Below are 22,685 nucleotides of genomic sequence, written 5' to 3' on the forward strand. Positions count from 1 at the left end.
GCTGGATGCAGTACTCCAGGTAGGGTCTCACAAGAGTGGAGCAGAGGGGCAGAATCACCTCCTTTGACCTGCTGGCCTCACTTCTTTTGATGCAACCCAGGATACAGTTGGCTTTCTGGACTGTGATCGCACATTGCTGGCTCATAGGTCAAATATAGGTCAAATGAAGTTTGAAAATCAGTAGGCTTTTCTGCTTATTTGTAATATATGCTTGCAGGTAAACAGGGCAGAAACTTCCTACTGCCAGCCATGGGAAGGAGCCCGCTGCTGTGTTTTAGCAAGCTGACCTGGTGTGTAACGCACCAGTGCCACCCTCATGTCCCAGCTGGCTTTTGTCATCCCTGACGTTCTTGCTTTCTGATCTGGTGTTTGTGGACGGGCAGCTTCCAGTTTCGTGTGTAGCCAGGGTGCCGCGTAGTTTGTATGTCTAGTACGAAGTTTAAAGTCTGCAACCACAACTTGGAATTAAGTTTCCCTTCTCTTGTAGTTATCGAGCCTAAAGAAACTAGTCTCTAGCCAATGTAGTGAATTATTATTAGCTCAACTTTATTGATGAAGAAGCATAGCTGGATTTTTGCCTTAAAAAAAAAAAAAAAAAAAAACAACAAACTAGCACTCTAGTAGTACCATGTATTAAGAGGTGCTTTTGTCTCCATCATACTTTGCTGCTCTCTGCCACTGAAAACGCTGGGTAGAAAATGTGTTTGGGTTTCACACTGAGAAACAGTAGTAAAAGCTAAATTTGAGAGATTTACAAACAGTCAGGAGTTCTCTTGGGTGCTGTGAGGCTGTTGGGAGATGGGGAATACCAACAGGGGAATGGCCTGGGAAATTACAGGCATTTGATTTTAGACTTGGTCAGTGGAAGGGGCAGAAGAAAAACAAAACAAAAAAAAACCCAAACCAAAACAACCAAAAATTATAAAAGATTGGAAGTATCATATTACTGGATACTCCAAACGTATCTCTTTTGGCAGCAGGACAAAGAGAAGATGAGGGAAGGGCTTGAGCACAGTGTGCAATGTTCCTGCTTCAGGCAGAGTAAGAGCTTTTCAGTGGGGCAGGTAAGCGGGGAAAAAAATATAGGTGCTAGAAACTGAAGATAGGGACATTCGGAACGGGTGCTGCTCATTGGAGCCATGCACAGAGGGTGGTGAGAGGTTCTCCATTTCTTTGAGAAAGTTGGGTAAATACATTTGAAGCCTGGGCCGGTGGGTCTGGCAGTTGACCATCAACCCAGACTGCAGGCTCTCAGCACCTCTGTTCTTGTTGCTAAAAATTCCTTGTTGCTTTGATAATCAGTGCAAATGATGCAACTTCATTTATATTACCACTTGTAGAAGAGCATTTTTGAGGCCTCCATGTCTACTTGACCGCTGAGAAATGCAGTGTTGGCTGATAAGATGGTTGTTTTCTAGTGGAAACACACCTTCTACATCTAATCCAGTTATGCCTGAGCAGAAACCTTTCAAAAGCCTCTGCAGATGGATTGCAGCGGTCCTGCTGTACCCTGTGTTTGTGCGACAGTGAGTGCTTATGGATGACGGGTATAGAATAAACCACATTCCAGCCTAGGTGGGGGCAGACATCCCAGTGAACTGTGTGCTCCCAGGCACGGTGAAGTCTTGTGACTGGTACGTCATCCCCTGGCTTTTTCTTTCTCTCATGCCCTTCTTCCTCTCCATTTCTGGTGTTATTAGAGCTTGAAAGTGCAGTAATCTCCATTTACCACAGGTTCTTTCTCCAGTCTTTCCATCTTTCTTGTTGCTCTGCAGCAGAGTAACTTTATTCACTTTTGTGTTGTGCATAGCTGACCTTTGCATTCTCCCTGTCCCTTTCCCATCAGACTGAGAAATCTTCCAGAGCAATGCTGCTTGTACTCGAAGTAGTATCACAGAGGTACAGAAGAGACAGCATCCGTGTCATCAGGATGCAGTAGCATTACCCCTCATTTTGCTTAGTTTATTTGAAATGTTGTTGTTCTGGGAGACTCAGCCTGCTTCTAGCTGTTTGTATCTTCTGTTGAGGTGTGCTTCTTGGCTAAGGCTTTGAGTTTCCACATTGTATTTTAGCATATATTGTGATTTGCCTTGCTAAATCTGAGAACAAGAGATAGAAAACTGAATGGAGACAAAAATTGCTTAAAACTGGCCGTCCCTATTACCCTTCAGTATTCTGCAAATGGACAGAATGAGGAATTATAGCTGGATTGTCTTGTCCCTGTAGCTATTAGGTGAGCCCTGCCATTTTTTATCCCTTCCTCATAACCTGCCATCTCTGGTCTGTTGTGTCTGGACCCACTTATTCCTGGAGTGGTGTCTCTAGAGGGGATATCTCTGCCTCTCTCCCTGCGTGAGAGCTGTATGAGAGACTGCGTTGAAAGCCCTGGCCCATGTAAATTCTTTCTACTTTTTAAATAGGTTCTTCTAAAGCCTTTAGTGAAGTCCATTACAATTATACAATTTTTAAAACACTCCAAAATTGCTTAAAGACGCTGTGGCCCTCAGACTTGCTCTTCAGTCATATTTGATTGTCTGCCTCTCTCTCTCTGTTGCTTATGTCTTTATGCTTGTACTATAAGCTCTTTTTGGCAGCCCTTGGCACCGTGACCACTGATCTGTGGCTGAGGCTTCGGGTGCACAGTAACACCAACAAATAATAAAGTTGGAAACTAAATGTGGGGAAACACAATTTTGAGCCTGGACCCAATGGTTTCCACCTCAATGCCAGGAGGTGATGAGGTACTGTAGGAACACTGCCTAGGCAGTTTTCAGACTCGTTTTCTGATTTATTATCATTATGATAATCAGGAAGGGAGGTATTGCATCCTCAGAGGCCCACCCTTAAGCACTGCAGGCTTAGTCACTGTAGTGGAGAAGAGGGGATGCCTCCAACCTCGAACTGTGACTCTGAGTTCCCAAATCTGGCAGGAAAAGCGTGCCTTCCCTCCCAGTGCCTGCTGCTCCTCGGGTGTCTGCCTGTCTCCTCCCAGCCTAAAAAGGGACAGAGTTCCCCTACGGGAAGTAATTGCTTTGGAAACCTCGCCGAACATCTGTGTCCAATCAGACCGAACATCCACACCAGGCGTAGCGGCGGCCCGCGGCCGAGCATCAGCGGTAGCACAGAGCCCTGGAAGGGGCTGTGCTCCCGACGCCGTGGCTCCCGAGGGGGGGTTGCGTCAGGGGAGCAGCCTCCCGGGGCCCGCAGTCGTGGTGGTGCTGTGTTTTGTAGCTTGCCAGTGACAAGCTGCAGAACAAAACCACAAAGTTTGAGAAGTAGCTCAGAACTACAGGGTTTGTAGAGCCAAACCACAAGGCTGCGAATTTCAGTAATTATAAGCCAGGAAAAGAGTTTTTAGTTCTTTAGCCTTATACGGAGCTTTGCCTACTGTATAGGTAAAAGTATGGGAGCTGTCTGCTGAGACTCCATGTTTCTCCCTAGAATTGTTTTAGAAACTCCAGAGGGAAAACATACCAAAATGAAAGATTACTCTCAATAATAATCTAAGGACAACTGGACAGGAAAGTTACAGGGGACAACATGGAGCGAAAAGGAATGAGACAGAAGGAAGAAACCAAAACAATTTTGGAGCTGTGTGGTAGGTGAAGAAAGTGGTCAGGAAAATTGTCTGGAGCAATGACAGGAGAAACAGTCACACTGAAGGGACCAAAGCGGACAAGTTATATTTTCAGCTATGGACAGGATCCAGTGGCATTGAACTAGCCGAGAGGAGCCCAGGTATGGTCCTGCCCATTCACACAGCACTGGGAAGTGGGCAACTGTGATACATGTAATTATCTTTCTGAACAGCTCAAGCGACAGCAAAGACTAAAAGTCTCAAGTGCTTGTAATCTTTTTTTTCCTCTTTAATATTTTGTGTGTGATGTAAAAGCCGTCTAAAAGCTACTTAAATCCCAGAACTTATGGAGAATCTCTTATGGAGTGTGAGTCCAAACAAAAGGCGGCTTTTGTCCACTCTAAATAGCTTGCAGACCTTTGGTTTGAATTGTTTGCAAAATTTAGGCAATGCCATATTTAGAGTTACACGTGAAATCATAATTAAACTTATAAATTTATTTTAGTTTCAGGGTCACACGCTATTTTTCCAGGGTGTGCCTGCTTAAACCCATGATAAGATGGTTTCACTGAATGAGTAGCTGTTCAAGATTTTTGTTTATCATCTTCATTTCTGCGAGACCTGGAGCGTGCTTAATGCAAGTGGAATCTGTGATTTTTTTTATTTATTTAACTTTTTTTTTTCCTCCTTTCCCGGAACTGAAAGACCTCTGCTTTACATATGCCTTTAGGAAATTCCAAAGGTTTCATATTTATCCAATTTTTAATGAATTTTCACAAGAGGCAAAACTCAGCTGATGTACCAAATCCCTCAAATCCCTTGGTCAAATGGATGTTGGACTTTATTAACATTTGTAAAGTTGATTTTTTTCTTTTCTAATTTTTTTTTTAAATGGTGGGATCACTCAGTGGTTGAAAATGTTGGATTGTAACGGAGAGTGTTAGACCACTTTGACACCGAGCATTCTTTCTAATTTAGCTATGATGAAAGAACATAAGAGTTAATTAGGATATTTTTTTTCCATTTAGGTTCCTGAGAGCACTTTGCCACTGTCAAAATGCAAACTTAAACTCACCTTGCCCTGGTCAGCAAAAGTGTGTTATGTTTGTGCAACTTTGCGGGGGGACGTGGGAATCAAAACAGGATAGCAATGGCATTTACCTATCTTAGCCTGTTGGTTTGGATAATAACATGCATCCTCATCAAGTTTGCTGTGTTAACACCTTTTGTAAGGCAAGAGCAATCTACCAAAGTTTCATTCTTCAGGATCTGAAATTCAGCAGCTAAAGATAACCACGGGGCATGAGAGCTGACAGGAGCCGTGCGCAGTACAAGTAGTGTGTGAGATGCAGCAGGCATAGGCTGTGGCAGAATTACCGTCCATAATTACAGGGGTAATCACTACCGGGCAGGAGAGGCTCCTGAGGATTTTGCAGGGGATCATCAACATTTTCGGCAGTGCTTTCAAAGCAACCATAAAGTCGCTGTCAAGCTGCAAGAAACCCAAACCTGGTGTAACTAATGACTTCCATTGCCCGTGCGTTTTATGTAGAGTGTAGTATTTGCCTCTGTTGCTTGTCATGGAGATCGCAGGGAAGATGTCTCATTGCTGCCAGAAGGAGGTATTCAATCAGATTACTCTGCCAAAGCGGTTGGTTAGCAGATTAAAATTCCTGCCATCCTCCCTGCACCTTGCTCTGAATTTTTAACCCAAACAGAAGTGAAACATTAGAATGCAGTTGTTCTGTAAGTCCTATGAACAAGGAGCCTCCAGTTATTTTGAGGGCAGCGTATGCTATACAGGCTAACACCTGGACCAGCAGGAGTATGATATAAAGTAATGTGGCAGAGAGGTGGGGTAGCAGTATTCAAGGCCAGTGTTCTCCCACATTTGCAGGGTGAAGACTTTAATTAAAAACCTGTTTATTGGAAAACCATAAAGGACATAGTTGTTTTTTCCCTTGTACCATGAACATGCATGGCCCTTCACAAGACAAGATGGCACCTTTATATGCTTGCGGCTTAATTCACATAAAACCTGACAGAAGGGAGTAAGTCTAGGATAAAGTGGGAAGCATGTAGCTCACACTGAAAATAGAGCTGTACAGTCATTTTTAGCTCTTTGAATGTTCTTAAACCCGTTTGCTATCCAAGGGTACATCCCCTTGGAAGCAGGTGGGAGCAATCACAGCATGCACTGGAAAGCTTAAGCCATTAACCAAACTTGCTGAAGTGCTACTAAAAGTGAAAAGGTGGCACCAGGGAGAGGGTTATTCGTGCTGAAGCCCAGGCCTCTCTGTCTTCCTCACGCTTGCCATCCAGACTAGCTCAAGTGCATCTGCACATGCTGCCATCGCCCCTCCAGGACACACACTCCCACTATAACCTCATACTAGTGCCTCGTGGCAGTGAGCAGGGACAGCAGGAACTGCTGCCAGTAGTGGTGTTTGGGGCATTTTTTTAAAATTAGTAATAGCAATTTGCTCTTTTCTATATAATTGTATTTGTTGTTTTATATTTCCTTTTTTTTTTTTCTTCTTTTTTTGTTACCAGAGTGCCTCTGATGGTTTTTGGAAGTCAGTGGCAACCCGTGTCCCAAGAGAACCTCATGAGATACGTATCCTGAATCCCTACTTCATCCAGGAGGCAGCTTTCAGCTTCATCGGACTGCCTTTCAACAACGGCCTGATGGGCAGAGGGGTAGGTATAAAGCGGAGCAAGCAAAAACAAGGGGAAGGATGACAGACCAAGCAGCAGAGTAGGCTTACGCTGTTCTTTTCCTTTGAGCCTCCGCTGTTGGACATTGAAGGGAAGGGACTTCGGCTCTTTTATGGTGGCAGCACTCAGCCTCCTTAAGGCCAAGGCAAGATCCATCCTTTCTGGTATTAGAGCTGCTTTTCTGGAGGCATCTCTAAGGCTTCCAGCACCAGCTGGGTGATTTCCTGTCACCTGCAGCCTGCCAGAAGGGCACTTGTTTGTGTGGGTGGAGGGAGCTCCTTCCCAAAAGGAAGAAGGAACCCTGCTGTCTGCACCCTCAGTGCATCTGGAAATGGTGCAGGTCTCCCAAAAGGTCATGCTACTGTTTTGCAATCTGCTGTCCTCATCAAGACTGCAGCCTAAAATCACTGATACCGCACTGCTCATCCTGTATCCCAGGCTTATAGTAAAAGAGGTTAAAGGTTTGTTTTATGAGGCTTTTGGTAAGAAATTCTGATCTTACAGTGACATGTTTTAGATGTAAAAGCTTACAAAAGAAAAAAATGTAAAACACATGTTTAGGTCATAGTTATTAATAAAATACCTCCATGGTCATTCTAGTATCTCTCACCCCCAGTGCAGCTTTTTTGAGCGTTAGCGTGGAATAGGTGGTGACTTGAGTTTTCTGGATTATCTCACGCTGCAACACTGTCCTCAGAACCTATTTATATTTGCTCTACCTAATATATCAACCATTAGAGAAAGTATTACTTGGGTGGGTGAATTACTCATGTGTGCATGTGATATAGTTGTTGATAGAGACCACACGTGACATTTTTGGGCACATTAGCACAGCTGACAAACCCAGACAGAAGCACTTTTGCTGGACAAGGTCTGCTTGCTCTGCCCCTGGCATTGTCCTTCCTTTGTTATCAGTACAGATTTGCCATGTTGCAGCACAGATTTGGACTAGCCAGAATAGTGGCTCATTTTCCATCCTCTAATTATATCATGAAGTCTTCAGAAATATTAGAGATGTTTGGTTTGTGCAGGTCAGAAGGGTGGGTGCCTAGAGGTAAGAAATTCACTTCTTAAAATGCGATGTGCAAGATGTGCAGACAGATTCAGCCACACGGAATGGTTCTTTTGTGAAATACATTGCTGCATGTGTACATGCAGAAGCTGTCAAGTGGTTCCGGGAACACTGGGGTTTTGCTCCATGCACTGAAGGTATCTTAACCCAAATATTCCCGTCAGCTAGGAATTAACTTACTTCACTTCTCTGCATTCTCCAGAACTTACCCTTAGAAGTATGTGGTCTTGACTTCCAGAAAATCAGGACTGCTGCCCCAATGAAGGACAGAACTCATCAGACTTTTGCCTTTTTTTTTTCTCCAGATTTGTTTTTATTTTAAAACACGTTATTTTAATACACAAGATATTACTTAAGCTGAGAGGAGAAGAGAGAATCCGGAAATGAAAATGCTGTGAACTGAAGTTTATGAGGTTTTGATAGGTTGTTTAACACACATCAGATTTGGAAATGAAGGCATCTTAATTGAAACCTGATGTTTCACTTCATGAAAGTCCATTTCAGCATTTAAAAATAGTTTATGGAGCTTTAAGGCAAGCAGTCTTTGTCTATGACCTCTGCTAGATTGTGTAAATTGTAGTTCATTCCTTCAGATGGGATAGCAGGATCCGTGCAGGTGCATTCTGTGGGGCTGGGACGTTAGTATGCCCTGTGCTGTCTGTGCAAGGACACCCTAATATAGCGATTCCGTCAGAGTTTAAAAACAGGGAGAGAGTGTTTCTAGCCTGCAGGTACAAATTTTACTGCTGACATCAACTATGGACTGCTGTCATGGAGCTGCTGGGACTTCACACTTCAGTGAATGCTATTGCATCAGTGCAAATGCTTCAGCAGAAGCTGTTGCTGCCGTTGTAAAAAGGGAAGGAGAGCCTGAGTAGGATCCTGGTGATACAAATTTGCTACAGACCTTTTTTTCCACTGAGACTTTAAGTGGGAAGAGTGGAAATCAGAGCCTGTAGACCAAGAATCCAACTCTTTTTAAAGATTTGAGAGAGGTCCAGCAAGATGAGTGAGGCAGCTAGAGCGAGAACTGCTCCGCAAGAGACAGTGTGACCCAGCAGCTGCAGAACATAGCTGGTTGGGTTCAGGGTCATGCTTTAGAGATGTGAGACAGCCTGGAAAACTTTACTCAAGAAAGAAGCATAGGAACATGGAAAAGGAAAACACTGAGGTCTAATAAGCAAAAGCACAGCAAACAATACGTGTGCTGGGTTTCTCAGGGGGAACTGGGATGGGGGCGGATGGGTGCCCCTGTGCTGCAGCGTGCTGTGGTATGTTGGGCAGGCTACACGCAGGAGGATCAAGGCTGGGGATGCCTTAGTAATCAAGGCCAACACGAAATCCTCATAAAGAGCAGTAATATTCCACTCTTCTTTGGTTCTGATGCCTAAATAAACTTCAGTGCTTCTCTTGCACACCACATATGGTAACAATGTGCTGCCAATTAACTTTGTAATTTGGGGGCTTTTTCAGCAAGGTTGAGGAGAGCTAGTAAAATAGTTTGGGGCTGATCTCAAAGCGTTTTTCCCAGGATTCAATAAAGGGTGAATGTAGTAACATCCTCTGCTTTGATAATATAATTTGGGCCAGATGGTTCTGGTGGATAGTAGGGGGGTACAACTCAGATGTGCATTTTGATTGCACTTGTGGCATTAGTAGCCGACAGTCTGAGCAAGGAGCAAAGCTGATCACCCACAATGAACAGTGACTTCCCTCTGGGACCGGTAAAGCTTTTCAGGAGTTTCGTCAGTCCATTTACTGAAATGTTAAGAAGAGGGAGAGCTGTTTCCTACTACATGTGGACTTTTCTTTTCTTGAGATAAGCTGATAATAAAGAAAAACTTTAGTTTAGGATCCTAGCAATGTCTGAGTAAATTAAATGTTAATGACCGAAGATGGTTTAGCATGAAAGAAAAGCGCTAGTAAAGATCCTCTCTGATTAAAGAATCCTCTTAAGGTGTGGGCACAGGCTTGGCTGTCTCACTAGCCAAAGCTGTATGTATGTGATTTATGTTTAGGTGGAAGTTCCGTCAGGTCTTTTGGGCTTGAAACCAGACATCACTGGTATTGCAGCTGGTAATTCAGGCATGCAATAACCTAACTTACACTGCAGACAGCTTACTGGGGGACAAGCATCAGTTCAGAGGTGTCATTGCCTGTTGAATATACAAAACTAGGGGTGGTTATTGCCATGGTGCTTTTTGCTGTGTAGTGAATAGTCCTGTCCACTCAGTAGCGCTCAGAACCATTGGAGCAGTGGCTTTCTGGCTCCTCTGGGACCCCTGAGGATGGTGTGAGGTAGCCAGGAGAATATTTCAGATTACACAAATTATCAGGACTCTGAGGACTCCAGTGCAGGCTGTGGTTTTTGTTTCTCTCTGCTGGTGCTGTGCGTCTGTGGAACTTCTTATGATTTAACTTCTTATGCGATTAAGCTGTGCTTGCCTAAAACTGTAAGTCTTTGGTTTGTTGGTGTACTGGAAATGGCTGAGTCTACAGACCCCTTACTAAAGAGAGAAAACATCCTCCTCTGGACTTCACCCAGCCTCAGCACCATCCTGGTGAAGGAGGAGCCATGTGCAGGAGGTGTTATCAGGCTGCGTCAGGCACCTGGCCATGGATTAGCACCTCTGCAGAGTGCTGACAGCCCACAGGCAGTCGGGATTAACCTCTGATGCCAGAGTGTTAGCACGTCCTACCCCAGGGCTTCTCTTTGCTATAACATGGTTTTGCCTGTGGGCAGGCAGCCTTTCTGGAGATGCCAGTGGTGATCCTTGGCTCCTTAGGCAGCTTTTCAGCTCCCCTGGCTGGTCATAATGACCCTTTCTCTCATTACTACTGAGTTGCCCTGCTCTCAGCAAGCTTTGTCTCCTTGGATGTTCTCACTGGATTGTCACTGTGTGAAGGCTGTGTCTTGGGGATCTGTTAGGTCTTTATGGAGCAGAAGAGAGGTTGGGGGTGGCAGGAGCAGAGCAGTCTGCCACCAAATCCTTCCAGTTACATGCTTCTCCTTGTTTTGAGCTCTGACAGCATCTTCTAAAGCAGGTGAAGGGACAGATAAAGGGCCACTGCAGCTGCAGTCAGTTAAATATAGAGAATTATTGTCACTGTTAAGCTTTGGGTTTGCAAGATAGCACATCTGCTTCACAGGCTGGACTGTTCAATCCATTACCGCTGCAGTGTGATCAGTCCATGGGCTGCTGGGGGATGGACATTCGGACAAGCCATTATAGCGTAGCAGGTAAATGCATGCCAGCCACTCCTTCGTAAATGCCCAACCATATGATTCTGCACATGATAGATGCAAAGTAACTGAAGGGAGTTTACTTTTCTATGAAAGAGTAGGCCACAAACTCCCATTTAGCATAGGGTGAAGCGTGGTTACTGCCGAGCAGCTCGCGTGCAGTAAAGTCATGCCCTTGCTTGCCCTCTGTTAAATTGTTAGGTCCTTAAGAAATACTCCCCGCATTGCACAGGAATCTGCTCTGTGGCAAATGGTGAATCAGAGCTTGCGCATCAGGTTAGATGTGGGCAAAAGGCATTTAATTTGGGCTAAGTTGTGTAGGAACTTAGCAGTTAAATGGCAGAATTGAAAGCAGATGGGTGGCTGGCTTGTCGTGTCTCCAGCAACAGGCCTCTGGCCCTTCCCTTTCGCTCTGCTGCAGACTGCCAATTCTGGAGGCTCTCTCCTGCTTACAGCAAGGGATACCTGCGGGAGGTGAAGGAAGAGTGTTGGAGATGCTCTGCTTTATGTTTCGAAGCCCAATATTGCAGCTAATTCTGTGCATGGATGGAGGTAGCTGTGGGAGTAGCACTGTGGGTTGTAAGCTCCTGTGATAGGGACCACTCTGCAAGTACTTGTCTGCTCACATTAAGTGATGCTAAATTGTTTTTTATGACATGTTTCCAAACTTGCCAGCTAAAGGAAGCAAAGAGTAGGTTTGGGTTGTTCCTATGCAAACATAAATGAACGAAAAGAAAATACAGCGGCTGTTGTGTATAGTGTGTAATGCTGTTATAGTTTTGTTCTGTATTTCTGTTGTTTTGACTTTATTGCTGTTAGGTGATCAGGTCTGTAACCAATTAAACTAAGGTAGCAATTTTTCATAGGTGAGCAATTTTCCAGGTTTTCACTCAAATAAATTAGTGTAGTAGTCAAACTAATTTGAATATCTAGTTGCATTATTGTTTTTAGGGAATTTATTCTTTAGCAATGCTTACCCTTTTAGTGAAAGAGGTAACAATTGGAATAGTCTGAACAGTGCAATATGTCTTACTCTGAGCTAAGTAAAATCCCATAAATAACTGGAATTCATTTAACATATTAAGGGAGTCAAATATTTCTAAAAACAGATTTACAGCAGTCATTTCCTTCCAGTCCAGCAGGCAGTGACACAGGAATGACCCGGGCATGGAATGAAAAGCAGTGAGAGCTTTTCACATCCACCAAGCAAAGAGCGGTTACAGTCCCCCTGGTTCAGTTGCCAGCACTGGATCTCCAGCGCAAGCCCACCAGGTGATGCTCAGCCCCCAGTAAGTCCAAAGGAGGGCTGGTTCATTTCTGCTGACTGGCTTCTTTTCTTGTGTGAGTAGAAGTCAGTTTTTAAAGCCTCTTCAGGGGGACCAATGGAGGACAAAACAGCAATGTCTTGAGGGGAAACCTTTTATCTGTCCCCTTGTAGCAGAGAAGAGCGTAGGAGCAGTTAGAAGAACCTGTCCTTTGTCTGTCTGTACTGCTAAAGGCATTCCTGGTCCTCTGACCTGGTGATGCAGACTGGCTATGTTTTTACCACACAGAGCTTGCGGTGATCCCTGACCCAGCACAAGACCAGAAATCTTTGCCTGTCTTGCCTTTTTCACCCAGGATCCACCACGCATGTGCTCACCTCCCCTGGAAGGAGCCAGGCTCTGGATGCAGGGGCAGCCTTTCTCGGGCACTGCTGCAGTGGTGTGTCGCCAACCACAGCTGTGTTTGTTGCTTCTGTTTGTCAGATGGCCTTTGGTGTCATCTCTGGCTCGTCTGTCAGTGTGCTGCGTTCTCTCAAATGGGACCAGGCAAAGGGCTGATCCCTGGGGAGCGTTATATTAGATATTACATTTTCCAGATACTTGGGTTTAGACAACTAGGCCAGACATGGAAATGTGGACTGTCAGTTCAGGCCACGTTATCCAGAGATGTTGTCCTCGCAGTTGTTTACCAGCGCTGGAGAGGAGATGCTGAACCTGGTACCCACCATGGGCCCCAGCTGGGACAGAAACCTATGAGACACAGTAGGGGGTACAAAGCTTGCAAGGCCAAGGTCAAGGCTTGTGGTTGGGAACTGGCAGGGAGAGAGGACTGTCAGTGCTTTCTGGGGTCTTACCATTCCCAGCTCTCCCTGATTGGTGGGCACCGGTTCAGGTCAGAAACTCATCATGGCCACATCTGGAGCAGTGGTCCTGCTGGTGGTCCGCTCCAGTCAGCCCAATGCTGTGGCCTAGCCGGCACTGGCCAGTCTTTGTGCCACTGGGAGGCATCCCAGGAGGCTCCTGCCTCGGCACTGTCCACTGTTGGGCAGCCATTCTTCAACCATTTGGTTGAAAGCAGTGTTGCTTGGTGGTGCAGGAATAGCTATGCACATAGAGGGCCATGAACAGGAAGACAGGCTTTGAGCTCGTCCAACCCCAGATTATTATTCCTGAGACAGGATGTTGCGATTTTGGGTTTTGTCCTTAGCAATGGCCTAGAATAATAAGACGTCTGCTCAGTTGTTTGAGAGAGTTTTATTTTCATAACTCAATGCAAGAGGTGTGGTGGTTGCTTTGGTATGTCTTTCGGGCACGGCACGAGGGTGTGTGTGGTGAGATAGCACTGACGCATTGTGCAGGGCATAGCAAGCCAGGTTTGGCACAGCAATGTCCATGATGCCTAACTTCTTTTGGAGCAACCTGTCCCCCAACTTGCCCCAAAGGTTGTATGTGGTTCATTAGGTCCAGATTAGAGCTTAGCAGCAAACGAATTTATATGTCTGTGTACAATCACGAGAGCTTGGAAACTGTATAGATGCAGCTAGAGAATAATTACAACCATTTCTTCTCTCTGATACGTGTCCCCTCTCATTTGCACTTCTCTGCTGGGAGGAGACCCCTTTCCCCTGGACCTGGAGAATGCTGCTGAGTTGGTTGCTCTGCAGTACAGCCTGGGACACACATCCCTAGATCCTACAGAGCCTTCTCTTTCCAGTGCCACAAGCTGGACATGAGGCAGTGCTGCATTTTAAACAGAGGGAAGGAGTAGCAGAAGCTCAGCGGCTGTCACGGGAGAAAAAACGCTCAATTTCTATAGTTAAAACCAAATCAGGACTAAACTATTATATTGCTTTACTAATGACATGCAGTTAACCAGCAATCGTACTTCTTTTATACTTCTGTTCAGGCTGGCTCCTTTTTTTTTTTTTTTTCCCAAGTCTCTCTAATTCCCCTGTTACTGTTTAATCTGTCTGATGGTTGCTTCTTCTTTAACATAAGCAGTTTGGAACAAATGCCCAGATATGTGTATTTGATCCAGGCATGTGTGGGTGCACACACAATTTGTACTCATGTTCTTCTCTTAGCAGGTGCTGTTATCCACACTGTTTACTAAGGGTGGGCTCTGCAAGCACCCCTGTGCTGCCCTAGCAGTTACTGCCCTCAGTCAATAGCAGGGATAATTTTTACAGTATTTTCTAGGTGGTCCTCTCTAGCCCACAGGGCTCTGACTGCAGCAGTGGGACATGAGAATGCATCTCAGTGGTGATCTCTGCCTTCAAGGGGGACACGCTAGGCTGTAGCTACCGTAGTATTGGAGGGTACTAACATCAGTAAGGCATAATTTAATTAAAAACTCTCATCAGATCATCAATCTGAATGTGATTTTAGGGCAATACAAAACTATTTTGCAAAGGATGCTATGATTTTCTGATTGTTGTAGGGGCCAAACCAGATACATCTACTACAATATGAGAGGTTAGGAAGTCTTTGGTAGTCTTTGGTATTTTAATCATTTTTGAGAGAGGAGCAGGCAGTACTGAGGTACTGGCATGTCAAGAACTACTGAAGAACAGAAGCAGATGAGAAAATTATCTCCTATTTTTCCATAAAGGCCCTTGGAGGTATTAGACATAGGAAAAAACTCAGGCAGATAATTTGGTGGCCAAAGGAAAGTTCACTTTTGATTTCTGTAATTTGTTATTCTTCAAACAGATATAAGAATATGCTTGAAGGAAAGTTATGGTAGTTTGGCAATCCTCCCATAAGGTTGGGTAGTATGATTAATTCTTTGTGGTTTGTAAGACTCACATTAGAAAGTTAGCTCTTAAATGTTAACTTTGCCAGTGAAATTCCCTCCAGGCAAAGACCCCGTGTCTCCCTTGAACTGTACCGTGGGAATGGCCCCAGTGCAATTGTGGGTGGTGTGAACGCCGTCATACTCCACACGACGACACATTCTCAAGGACGTAACCATTGACTCACTATGTTTTGGACACTGTAACTACGGCTCAGCTGAGGGAAAGGGTTTTGTGGCAAGTCCACTTACCAGCTGATGCAATTCCAGTGACATCCGAATGTAATCACGTATGTAAAACATAAAGCTGAGAATATCTGTATTTGAACTGCCATATCTGGGAAGACAGGATGTTCTTGCATATTTTGAAATTCAGGGGAATTTTCTTATCCTTGCCTAATACACTTTTTCAATCTTTTTTAATCCCCTCCTTGATATTTTATGGCTGCCAGTGAATTAACAATTAACTAACGTAACCAGAATAAAACCAATATTGTTTGTGATGAGTATCAATTGAAATTAAGCAGTGAGAATGAAATAACTCTGCTGTTTTTCCTAACATCTAGAGCTGGCACAGGAGGATGTAGTAAGGTCTTTTCATTTCGAATGTGCGCTGGTACAGTTGCACTGCAAATGTTTGACTGTAATGTCTCACTGATTTAGCCATAAGCAGTTTTTGCATGTTTGTCTTCAGATTAGTGTCATTCCAGTGCACTGTAGTGGAGTTCTCCATAGCACATGGGTTGTGCTCCCAGCTCTGCCCATCTCAGCTAGGGTATGGGTGGCATTCTTTGCTTGCAAAATGTTGGTCTTGGGACCAGTCAGGCGATCAGAAGTAAGCAAGGTAGCGTGCTGCCAAAAGCCAGTTGCTTTGAATGAGAGGCAGAAACTCAAAACATTGTGTTCCCAGTCTGTTACAAACATCAGGTGAAATGCAACAGCATTGCTCACGGGTTCAGGGTAAACCATTTCAAATGCAAAATATAAGCATGCAGTTGGTTTCTACATCTCAGCTAACAGGCTGTCACCCTTGGTGACTGTCTCAGCATGTCCTCTGAATTCGTGATACTTTTGATACAGCCACTGTTGAATGCTCTACAAATGAAGATAAGATATGTGGGTGGATTTCTCAGCCTCTCCCTAGCCCCTGGGGTAAAGCTACCTCTGGATTCATCTGGCTAAAGGGGAGCTAGAAAAGTCTGTGAGCTAGGGTTTTACACTGGAAACACTCATCTGTCACAGGGGTCATGTTCATCTGAACGTGCAAGAGGAGTTGCAGCCGTACAGCACCACTGTCACAGGGCCTCAGCAGAAGGCAGATGGAATGGGAAGGGCTGAGGCTGGACTTTGGTGCAAATGGCAGGTCAGCAGACAGGAGAGGACAGTCAGGGTGTCCCTCTTTAGAGTCCTAGCACCCATCTCTAAATGGCTTCCCACTCCTCCTCGTCCTCCCAGTATGTTGTGGCTAGGAAGGCTATGGCAGAGGCCAGGGGGCCCTTTGCCTGGGGGGTGCCCTTCAGCAAAGGAGGGGGTCTCAGTGCATACTGCTGACTGCGCCTGCCTGATCTCCTCTCCATCTCCCAACAGCCTCCTTAAACTGCTCTTGCCAACAGTAAAATAAAGAGTTTGTACTGTTCCTCACTTCTGCTGTGTGGTGGCCTGAGATAAGTATTCTTCCTTAGCCTAGCTGGAAGCCACTAGTGTGCATAGAATTGTAATCCAGTATCTAAGTCTGTTGTAATTTCAGAAAACTAATGTATCCACTGTGATTCATCCTCCAGCTCGTCTGCTGTCCCATTCTCAGGATAGAAAAATTGTGAAAGGGGAGTCTGACCATTTGCATTAATCCCTCGGCCCTGCAATACCCCCCAGAGAGTCGGGTCATAGAGCTTCAAACAAGAGCCACTGCTTTTGTGCCAGATGCTTTGCAGGAGGCAGGTTAACATATGACTTTCTTTACAAGTTGGGAGGCTATTGGCCCCACAAGCTGGCATTGGGCAGCTGATGTGCAGATATAGCCAAATATCCTTTTCCTAATTTTCTGCTTAGTAGCAGCAGTGCCCCTGTGAGCAGAGACAATAAGAGGAAATCTTTGATTATAGAAATGGCAACCTGTTAATGACTTCCATTCCTGCTTTCTCTCCTCTCAGAACATCCCCACCTTGGGAAGCGTAGCAATAACCATGGCGCTCCACAACTGTGATGAGGTGGCGGTAGCTGGGTTTGGCTATGACATGAGTTCACCCAATGCACCGCTGCACTACTATGAGAACATCAAGATGTCTGCCATCAAAGAGGTAGGGAGCTCCTGCCGAGCACATCTTCATCCCAAGCCTGCTGACCGCCCCGACTCCAGAGCCTGACTGGGATGGTGATGTCAACTTACAGCTTTCCTGTATGGGTCAAAACACAGCTCCACCCATGCGTTTGCCTGTAAAATTCTAGACATTCTCCCAAGTGCGATGTGTGTTAAAAACGGTTATTTCTGCTGGGAAAAGTTCTCTGGAATGTATACATAATGTGATTCCTTCTTCGAGCAGCAGGGAAAGCATTAACATACACGTTAACTCGAGTAGGGTGAAAGGGAGCAATCCTGCTCTGGGGTTAAAAAGATGTGGCCGCCTCCTGCTTTTTGATCCATTGTATTGCCCTCTAATCCATGGGCTTCTTTTGCTAGATGATCCCCTCATCAGCCCCTGTGAAATGTGGGGGAGGTGAGATTAGCCCGTGCATGTTAGCTCTCAGCTGACTGTTCAGCAGCAGTTAGCTAGTGTAAACACATCACGGCTCTGTGGAGAGTGCTCTTTCAAGCCAGATCTATGTTAGAAACGTTTTATGGTACTGTCACAGTGAGATGAACAGCATTTTTAGAGGAGCAAAAGCCCTCGTGTTGGTATAATGCAGCAGTGTAAAGGCGCTCTTTCAGGTCTGTCTGTTTCCTGTACCAAACTAGAGCAAACTTGGACACTGGTCAAAGCTTCTATAGTGGGAAGGTTTGCTGCTTTTTTGGTAGAGCTCAATCTTTCCCACCACAGATGTGGCCCAGGTCTTTCTAAGATTGCTTCCCCCTCGTCACTGGCTCCTAGGTAGGAAAACTTTCTCCATCCTGCTCGACGTTGTGAAAAGTTGTATTGTTCATGGGCAGTAGCTGTCTCCTGGCACTTGGCATTTGTTCACCTCGAGCACTTTGCCATTGATCCAGGCCAGGAGGGAAGCTGGGAAGTTGTGTTTTTCCAAATCGCAAGATTGTACGTGTCTTAGGACTCCCACAGGCTTCAGGCTGCATGACCCCAGGCAGACTCAGAGGAATTAGAAATCAGTGATTAGTCAGCTTGAAAAATGAGCATGTCTAATTATCAGAGTAATGAAGCTTTGGAACAACCTCTGAGCAGAGGCCAAGAGAACAAACTAAGTTTGGGAAAAGACTGCGAGGAGGTCCCCCATATATCAAGGGACTGGACATTTTGGGCCTGTGGTACCTTCTGGGCCTGTGGAGACAGCAAGAAGGTCTGCGTTGCTCAATGGAATAACCATGGATTTAATCTGTCCTGGGAAAGTGAGTGCCCATTTACAGGATTTAAGGGGTACATCCAGAGAGGAAAACTGAATTGAGTCACTATGTACAGAGGTGGTGTCTGGCTTGTGAAATACCCGAACGGAAAATAGCTGAGGAGTATCATTCTTGCAGTAGTAGAGGAGGTATCGCCATTGGCTTGCCCAGTTCTGACTTCCCTGGGCATCTGCTTATAACCACTGCCTGAGACAGGACCCTGGGCTGCCCAGGCTCGAGTCTGAGTCAGTGCCACTGGTTCCTTAGTCTTCCAGCAAAGACACGACTACACCAGAGTGAAAAAGGATGCAGATGCCTGGCTCCAACAGTGGGTACAAAGACTGTTCGTGAAAGTTCCAGGAAAAGCTTTTGTCCCTGTGGTGCTACTGTGTCAACTCTGGTGAACTGGCTGCCTTTGGTGGAGAATCACTCCTGCCCACTTATTCCTCCTGTGTCATAAGGATGTCGGTCTCACGGTCTGCTCTTGGACATGGGGACACTCACAATGAGTGTCCTGTGCCAAGCCTGTTTTGCAACCTGGTTAGTGTCTCTGACCTCAAGGACACCTACATAGGAGCTGACAAGAATGAAGTCTTGATCCTTACATGGATCAGTAGGAAAAACTGACAAAAAGAGATGGATGACAGAGTCTACAGTTGAAGTCACCAGTTCAGATCATTTGGATCTTTGATTATGGAGGCCAGCCCCCTAAGTAGGGTGCAGAAGGCAGTGGAGAGAGGCACTCTTGGACACCATATGTGATCTCAGGAATAAACCTTGCATGGCACAGGGCAGTAGATGAGGATGAACATGTGAAATGCAACTGGTAGGGTCTCCTAGAGAGACCAGTTGGGGCCTGGTTTGTCAGGCCTCTGCTGTCTGGAAGCTGTCAGTCATCATGTCTAGGATGTTCTGTACAGAGGTGAGGGAGTGTTGAAAGGTTCTAGTGAAGCCTCGCTAATTCAGATGTCAGTGGATTTGTTTCTGCAGCCGGGGCTGTTGATGAGAGCTCTGGGGGCCAGCAGAGCTGGTTCTAGGAGGAAGGTTCCTGTTCCACTTGAAGGCTGGTTATCTGATACGTGTCTGCCCATCTAATCCTCACATCCTCATCCACAGGCTCCTCTTACATTTCACTGCTCTGGTACAAGAAAAGCCATCTGTTCCCAAGTATCAATAATTAATTCTTCTCCTGCCTCTGCTCCTCCCAATATGACAAATTGTTTGTGATATTGTGGAATGTGAAGAGCAGAGAGAGGATTGCATTTCTTTCTTGCCCATTTAATATTAATGGTAGCTGGTAATTGTTAGTCACCTGAGGGTGAAGTTGAAAGGTGAAGGGCATGATAGTTGGCTTGTGTCTTCTGCAGTTGCCCTCAAAGAACACACAAATGGAGATTTGCCCCAGTCTAGGTTGGAAGCACCCTGCACACTCTGCTTGAAGAGAGACCTGCTTGTGGTTTGCAAATTAGGAGGCTGCCCTGCATTAGCACCTTGTGCTAACCATTACCCTTGGCACTAGTGAAAGAAGACCAACCCAGAGCCAAGCTCCACCAAGGCTTTTGTCTGTTCCTTCTGCTCTGACACCCAAAGGCCCAACAGCATTTTCCTCAATGTTAATTTGGACCTCCAGGATTGTGTCCAGGTCTAGTTATTCCTGGTCCTCCTCTACATGGCAGGCTGTGCCTTGAAATTATGCGAACATCGTCTTTATCCTCTGTTGGCCTGCAGACCTGTGCAGGTTGGAGTACTCGTTTCCTGGGTAGGGGAGTGGAAAAGGTTTGCTTAACATAGCAACATCACAGCACTGAAACAATTGCCATGGGATGCAGCTGTTCCGCCATAACGAACACCTCAGGCAGGAGCCCCTGCAGTTTGACCAGGCTTTGGTGGGGCACAACCTCTATTTCTGAAGTTCAAATCTTTTTGCCTGACTGCCAGGCTCTTCCAGCCCAGATGACCAAAAATCTTCAGTGTTTAAGCCTGGAGAGCAGCTGCAGGGAAGCACTCCAGCTCCACCCTGAAACCATCACTGTCTTTACAGTGGAAATGTAAACACCAGCAGCGTCCTCGGTCTGGGGTACCACACGTGTGTGTGGCTCGTGGAAGCCTCCCTGGGAACATCCATCGAGCCCTTTCCCTTGCCTGGTGTCTGCAGGGAGAACGGGCCTGCCGGCTAGCGTGCGTTGTCTCTGCAAGGTGTGTCACTGATTTACACTTGAGGCTTGCTTGACATCTCTCTGGACACCCTTGAAAACCCGTGACTCATCTCTGAGGAATTTGTTCTGATTACATAAAAAAAAGCCAGCAGAATGTGCTCGCTTGCTCACAGCTGGGCGGAGATGCCTCTCCCATGCCAAGACTGAGGTGATAAAATCTCTGTGGAAATGAATGTGATTTTTCCTGTTGCTTTGTGGGACTAGCGGCTGAATTTCCAAGAGGAGAAACAGGCACCCCGAGTGTATATTTTTGCTTAGTCTTTGCTTTCCCTGCAGGGGTAAAACCTTTCAAGGTCCAAGATTGCGCTGCAATTGCTGCCGCAGGAGGCAGCTGCCTCTTCCAGCATCTCAGACTGCCGAAGGCTGGGCAGGTGTTTCCTGCCCCAGAGGAAAAGGCTTTGCGAGGAGGCAGATGCTCTGGAGCTTCATCGGTGTTACCAGTCGGGGCAGGTATATATGGTCTTGGGACCCTGGTCAGTAATATGGCTGCAAAACACATATGGATTCTCTTGGGCTTGTGAATGTTCATGGGAGTAAATTTCTCCGGTTTAGTCCTGGATGGCTTCCTTACCCTCTGTTCTGGGTAACTTGGTGTGCTCCAGCCATGGTATGTCCAGGCAGATGTGGTGGAGAAGACCCTTTTCTGTTCATACGTGTGCTCTGGAGAGCTGGAAGCGCACTGGTGCAGTGCTTTCAGTTTCAGGCTGTGAGCTGGAAGATCAGTGCTTGCAGTGCAAAACTGCCCCTTGGCACCAGCTCCGCTGCCCAGCACCTTCTCTCCTTGTCTCTCCCCTTCTCCCCACCACGGCCAGGGGTGCAGAGTCCCTGGCCTGCACTTCAGCAGGGGTTTTCTGGGCGGTATGAAGACACTCTGCTGTTCTCTGGTCTGTTACTGGGAGACCGCTGCCCAATAGACCCCGTGCTGTCCTGTAAATTCTCACAGGTGTAAATTCTCTTTTTTCAGCTCTGATCCTGTCTCTTTGTTTTAACTTACAAACTGCAGAATGTCCAAGTGTGTCATCTCCCTTCAGTTACTATTTTTCCTGTTCTCAATAACTTTGCAACAGCTTTTGACCCTTGTCTGCTTCCATGAATGCTGTACAGAAAATGATTGAGTCCTTGCCAAGGTGTCTGCTCACTTGTTTCTGTTATCATGGCAATGAGTCCATCAGAGCTGAATTTTGATAGTTCATTGTATTTTTATTTTTTGCTCAGGTCGCGTAATGCTTCCTGCCCAAGCAGTCCATAAAAGCGTATTTTTATAACAGGTCACTGTCTTCTATTAATTTAGAAGTGTCAGATCCACTGGGAACATAGCAAAGGAAACATTGAAATGTTTCCATCAGGTGAGGAAAAAGGGGAAATAATTTTAAATACAGTGAAGGCTTTTCCAGATAAAAAAAAAGAATGAACGTGCCTATAAGGATTACAATAGACCTTCATTGCTAATGGCAAAACAGGGTAGTGTTTCAGGCAGAAATTATTTCAGGATGGGAAAGGGACGGTGTTTAGAATAGTAAAAACATATCTGTAAGGAGCTGATGAAACTGAGAGAGTAGGAGGCTGTGCTAAACCATGGGAACAAAGCACAAGACTGGCTCCCAGCATCCCTCCTCTGTGTGCTCTGCCCCGAGCCTGGCAGCACACTGCCTTCCCTGGCCTTGTGAGCCGGAGGTGAGCCTCAGTCTCCTGCTCACTTCTTGCAGGAGCAAGAACGTGAGCAAGGAGTCACCCTGGAGCTGTCGTCTCAGCAGCTGGCTGCAGACTGCCTCACACACTAGCGGTTGGTAAAAATGGAGAACACGTGGTTAAAGGGCACCATTTTCCATCCAGAGCCCATCTGCGGCATTTGTGTTGCTCGGTGGAGCTGCTGACTGGTCTCCTTTTCACTGTAGAAGCAGATCAAGCGCCAATGCCGATGCTGATGGAGGTGTCAGCTCCTTTGAAACAGCTGTGCCCGGCACTTCAGTGACTTGCTGCCTGACCCGAGGGGGAGGTGGCGCGACCGCCTTTGATGGCTTCTTTCTGATCATTGGCTCCACTTCCCCAGCAGGTCTTTGTGGGATGCTGGAGGACACCATCTTGTAACACTTCTTATTCAGCCTGTGTAAGGGCTGTCACAAGGGCCAGGGGAGGTGGCCTGCAGCACGCAGTGACACACAGCTTTGTCTCTGTCTCTCCCCGCCAGCAGCTACCTCTCAGAATAATCCGCAAACATCAAGTTTGGAGTCTCGGCCCGTAAAGACACA

The 22,685-nt window shown here is 46.0% G+C and overlaps 1 protein-coding gene across 3 annotated transcripts in view; it reads left to right on the top strand.

Moving 5' to 3' along the window:
- The window catches only part of ST3GAL3 (ST3 beta-galactoside alpha-2,3-sialyltransferase 3), a 183,882-nt gene that overhangs the window by 152,899 nt on the left and 8,298 nt on the right, over nucleotides 1-22,685 (top strand). For all 3 annotated transcript variants that reach the window (XM_082483417.1, XM_082483416.1, XM_082483418.1), the window contains 2 exons: nucleotides 6,131-6,277; nucleotides 16,821-16,967. In XM_082483417.1, the coding sequence (XP_082339543.1) occupies nucleotides 6,131-6,277; nucleotides 16,821-16,967 (294 nt within the window). The remainder of the gene's footprint in view (nucleotides 1-6,130; nucleotides 6,278-16,820; nucleotides 16,968-22,685) is intronic.

Source organism: Vanellus vanellus (genome assembly GCF_965231255.1).
Source record: "Vanellus vanellus genome assembly, chromosome: 5".
In the NCBI taxonomy this organism is placed as follows: Eukaryota; Metazoa; Chordata; class Aves; order Charadriiformes; family Charadriidae; genus Vanellus; species Vanellus vanellus.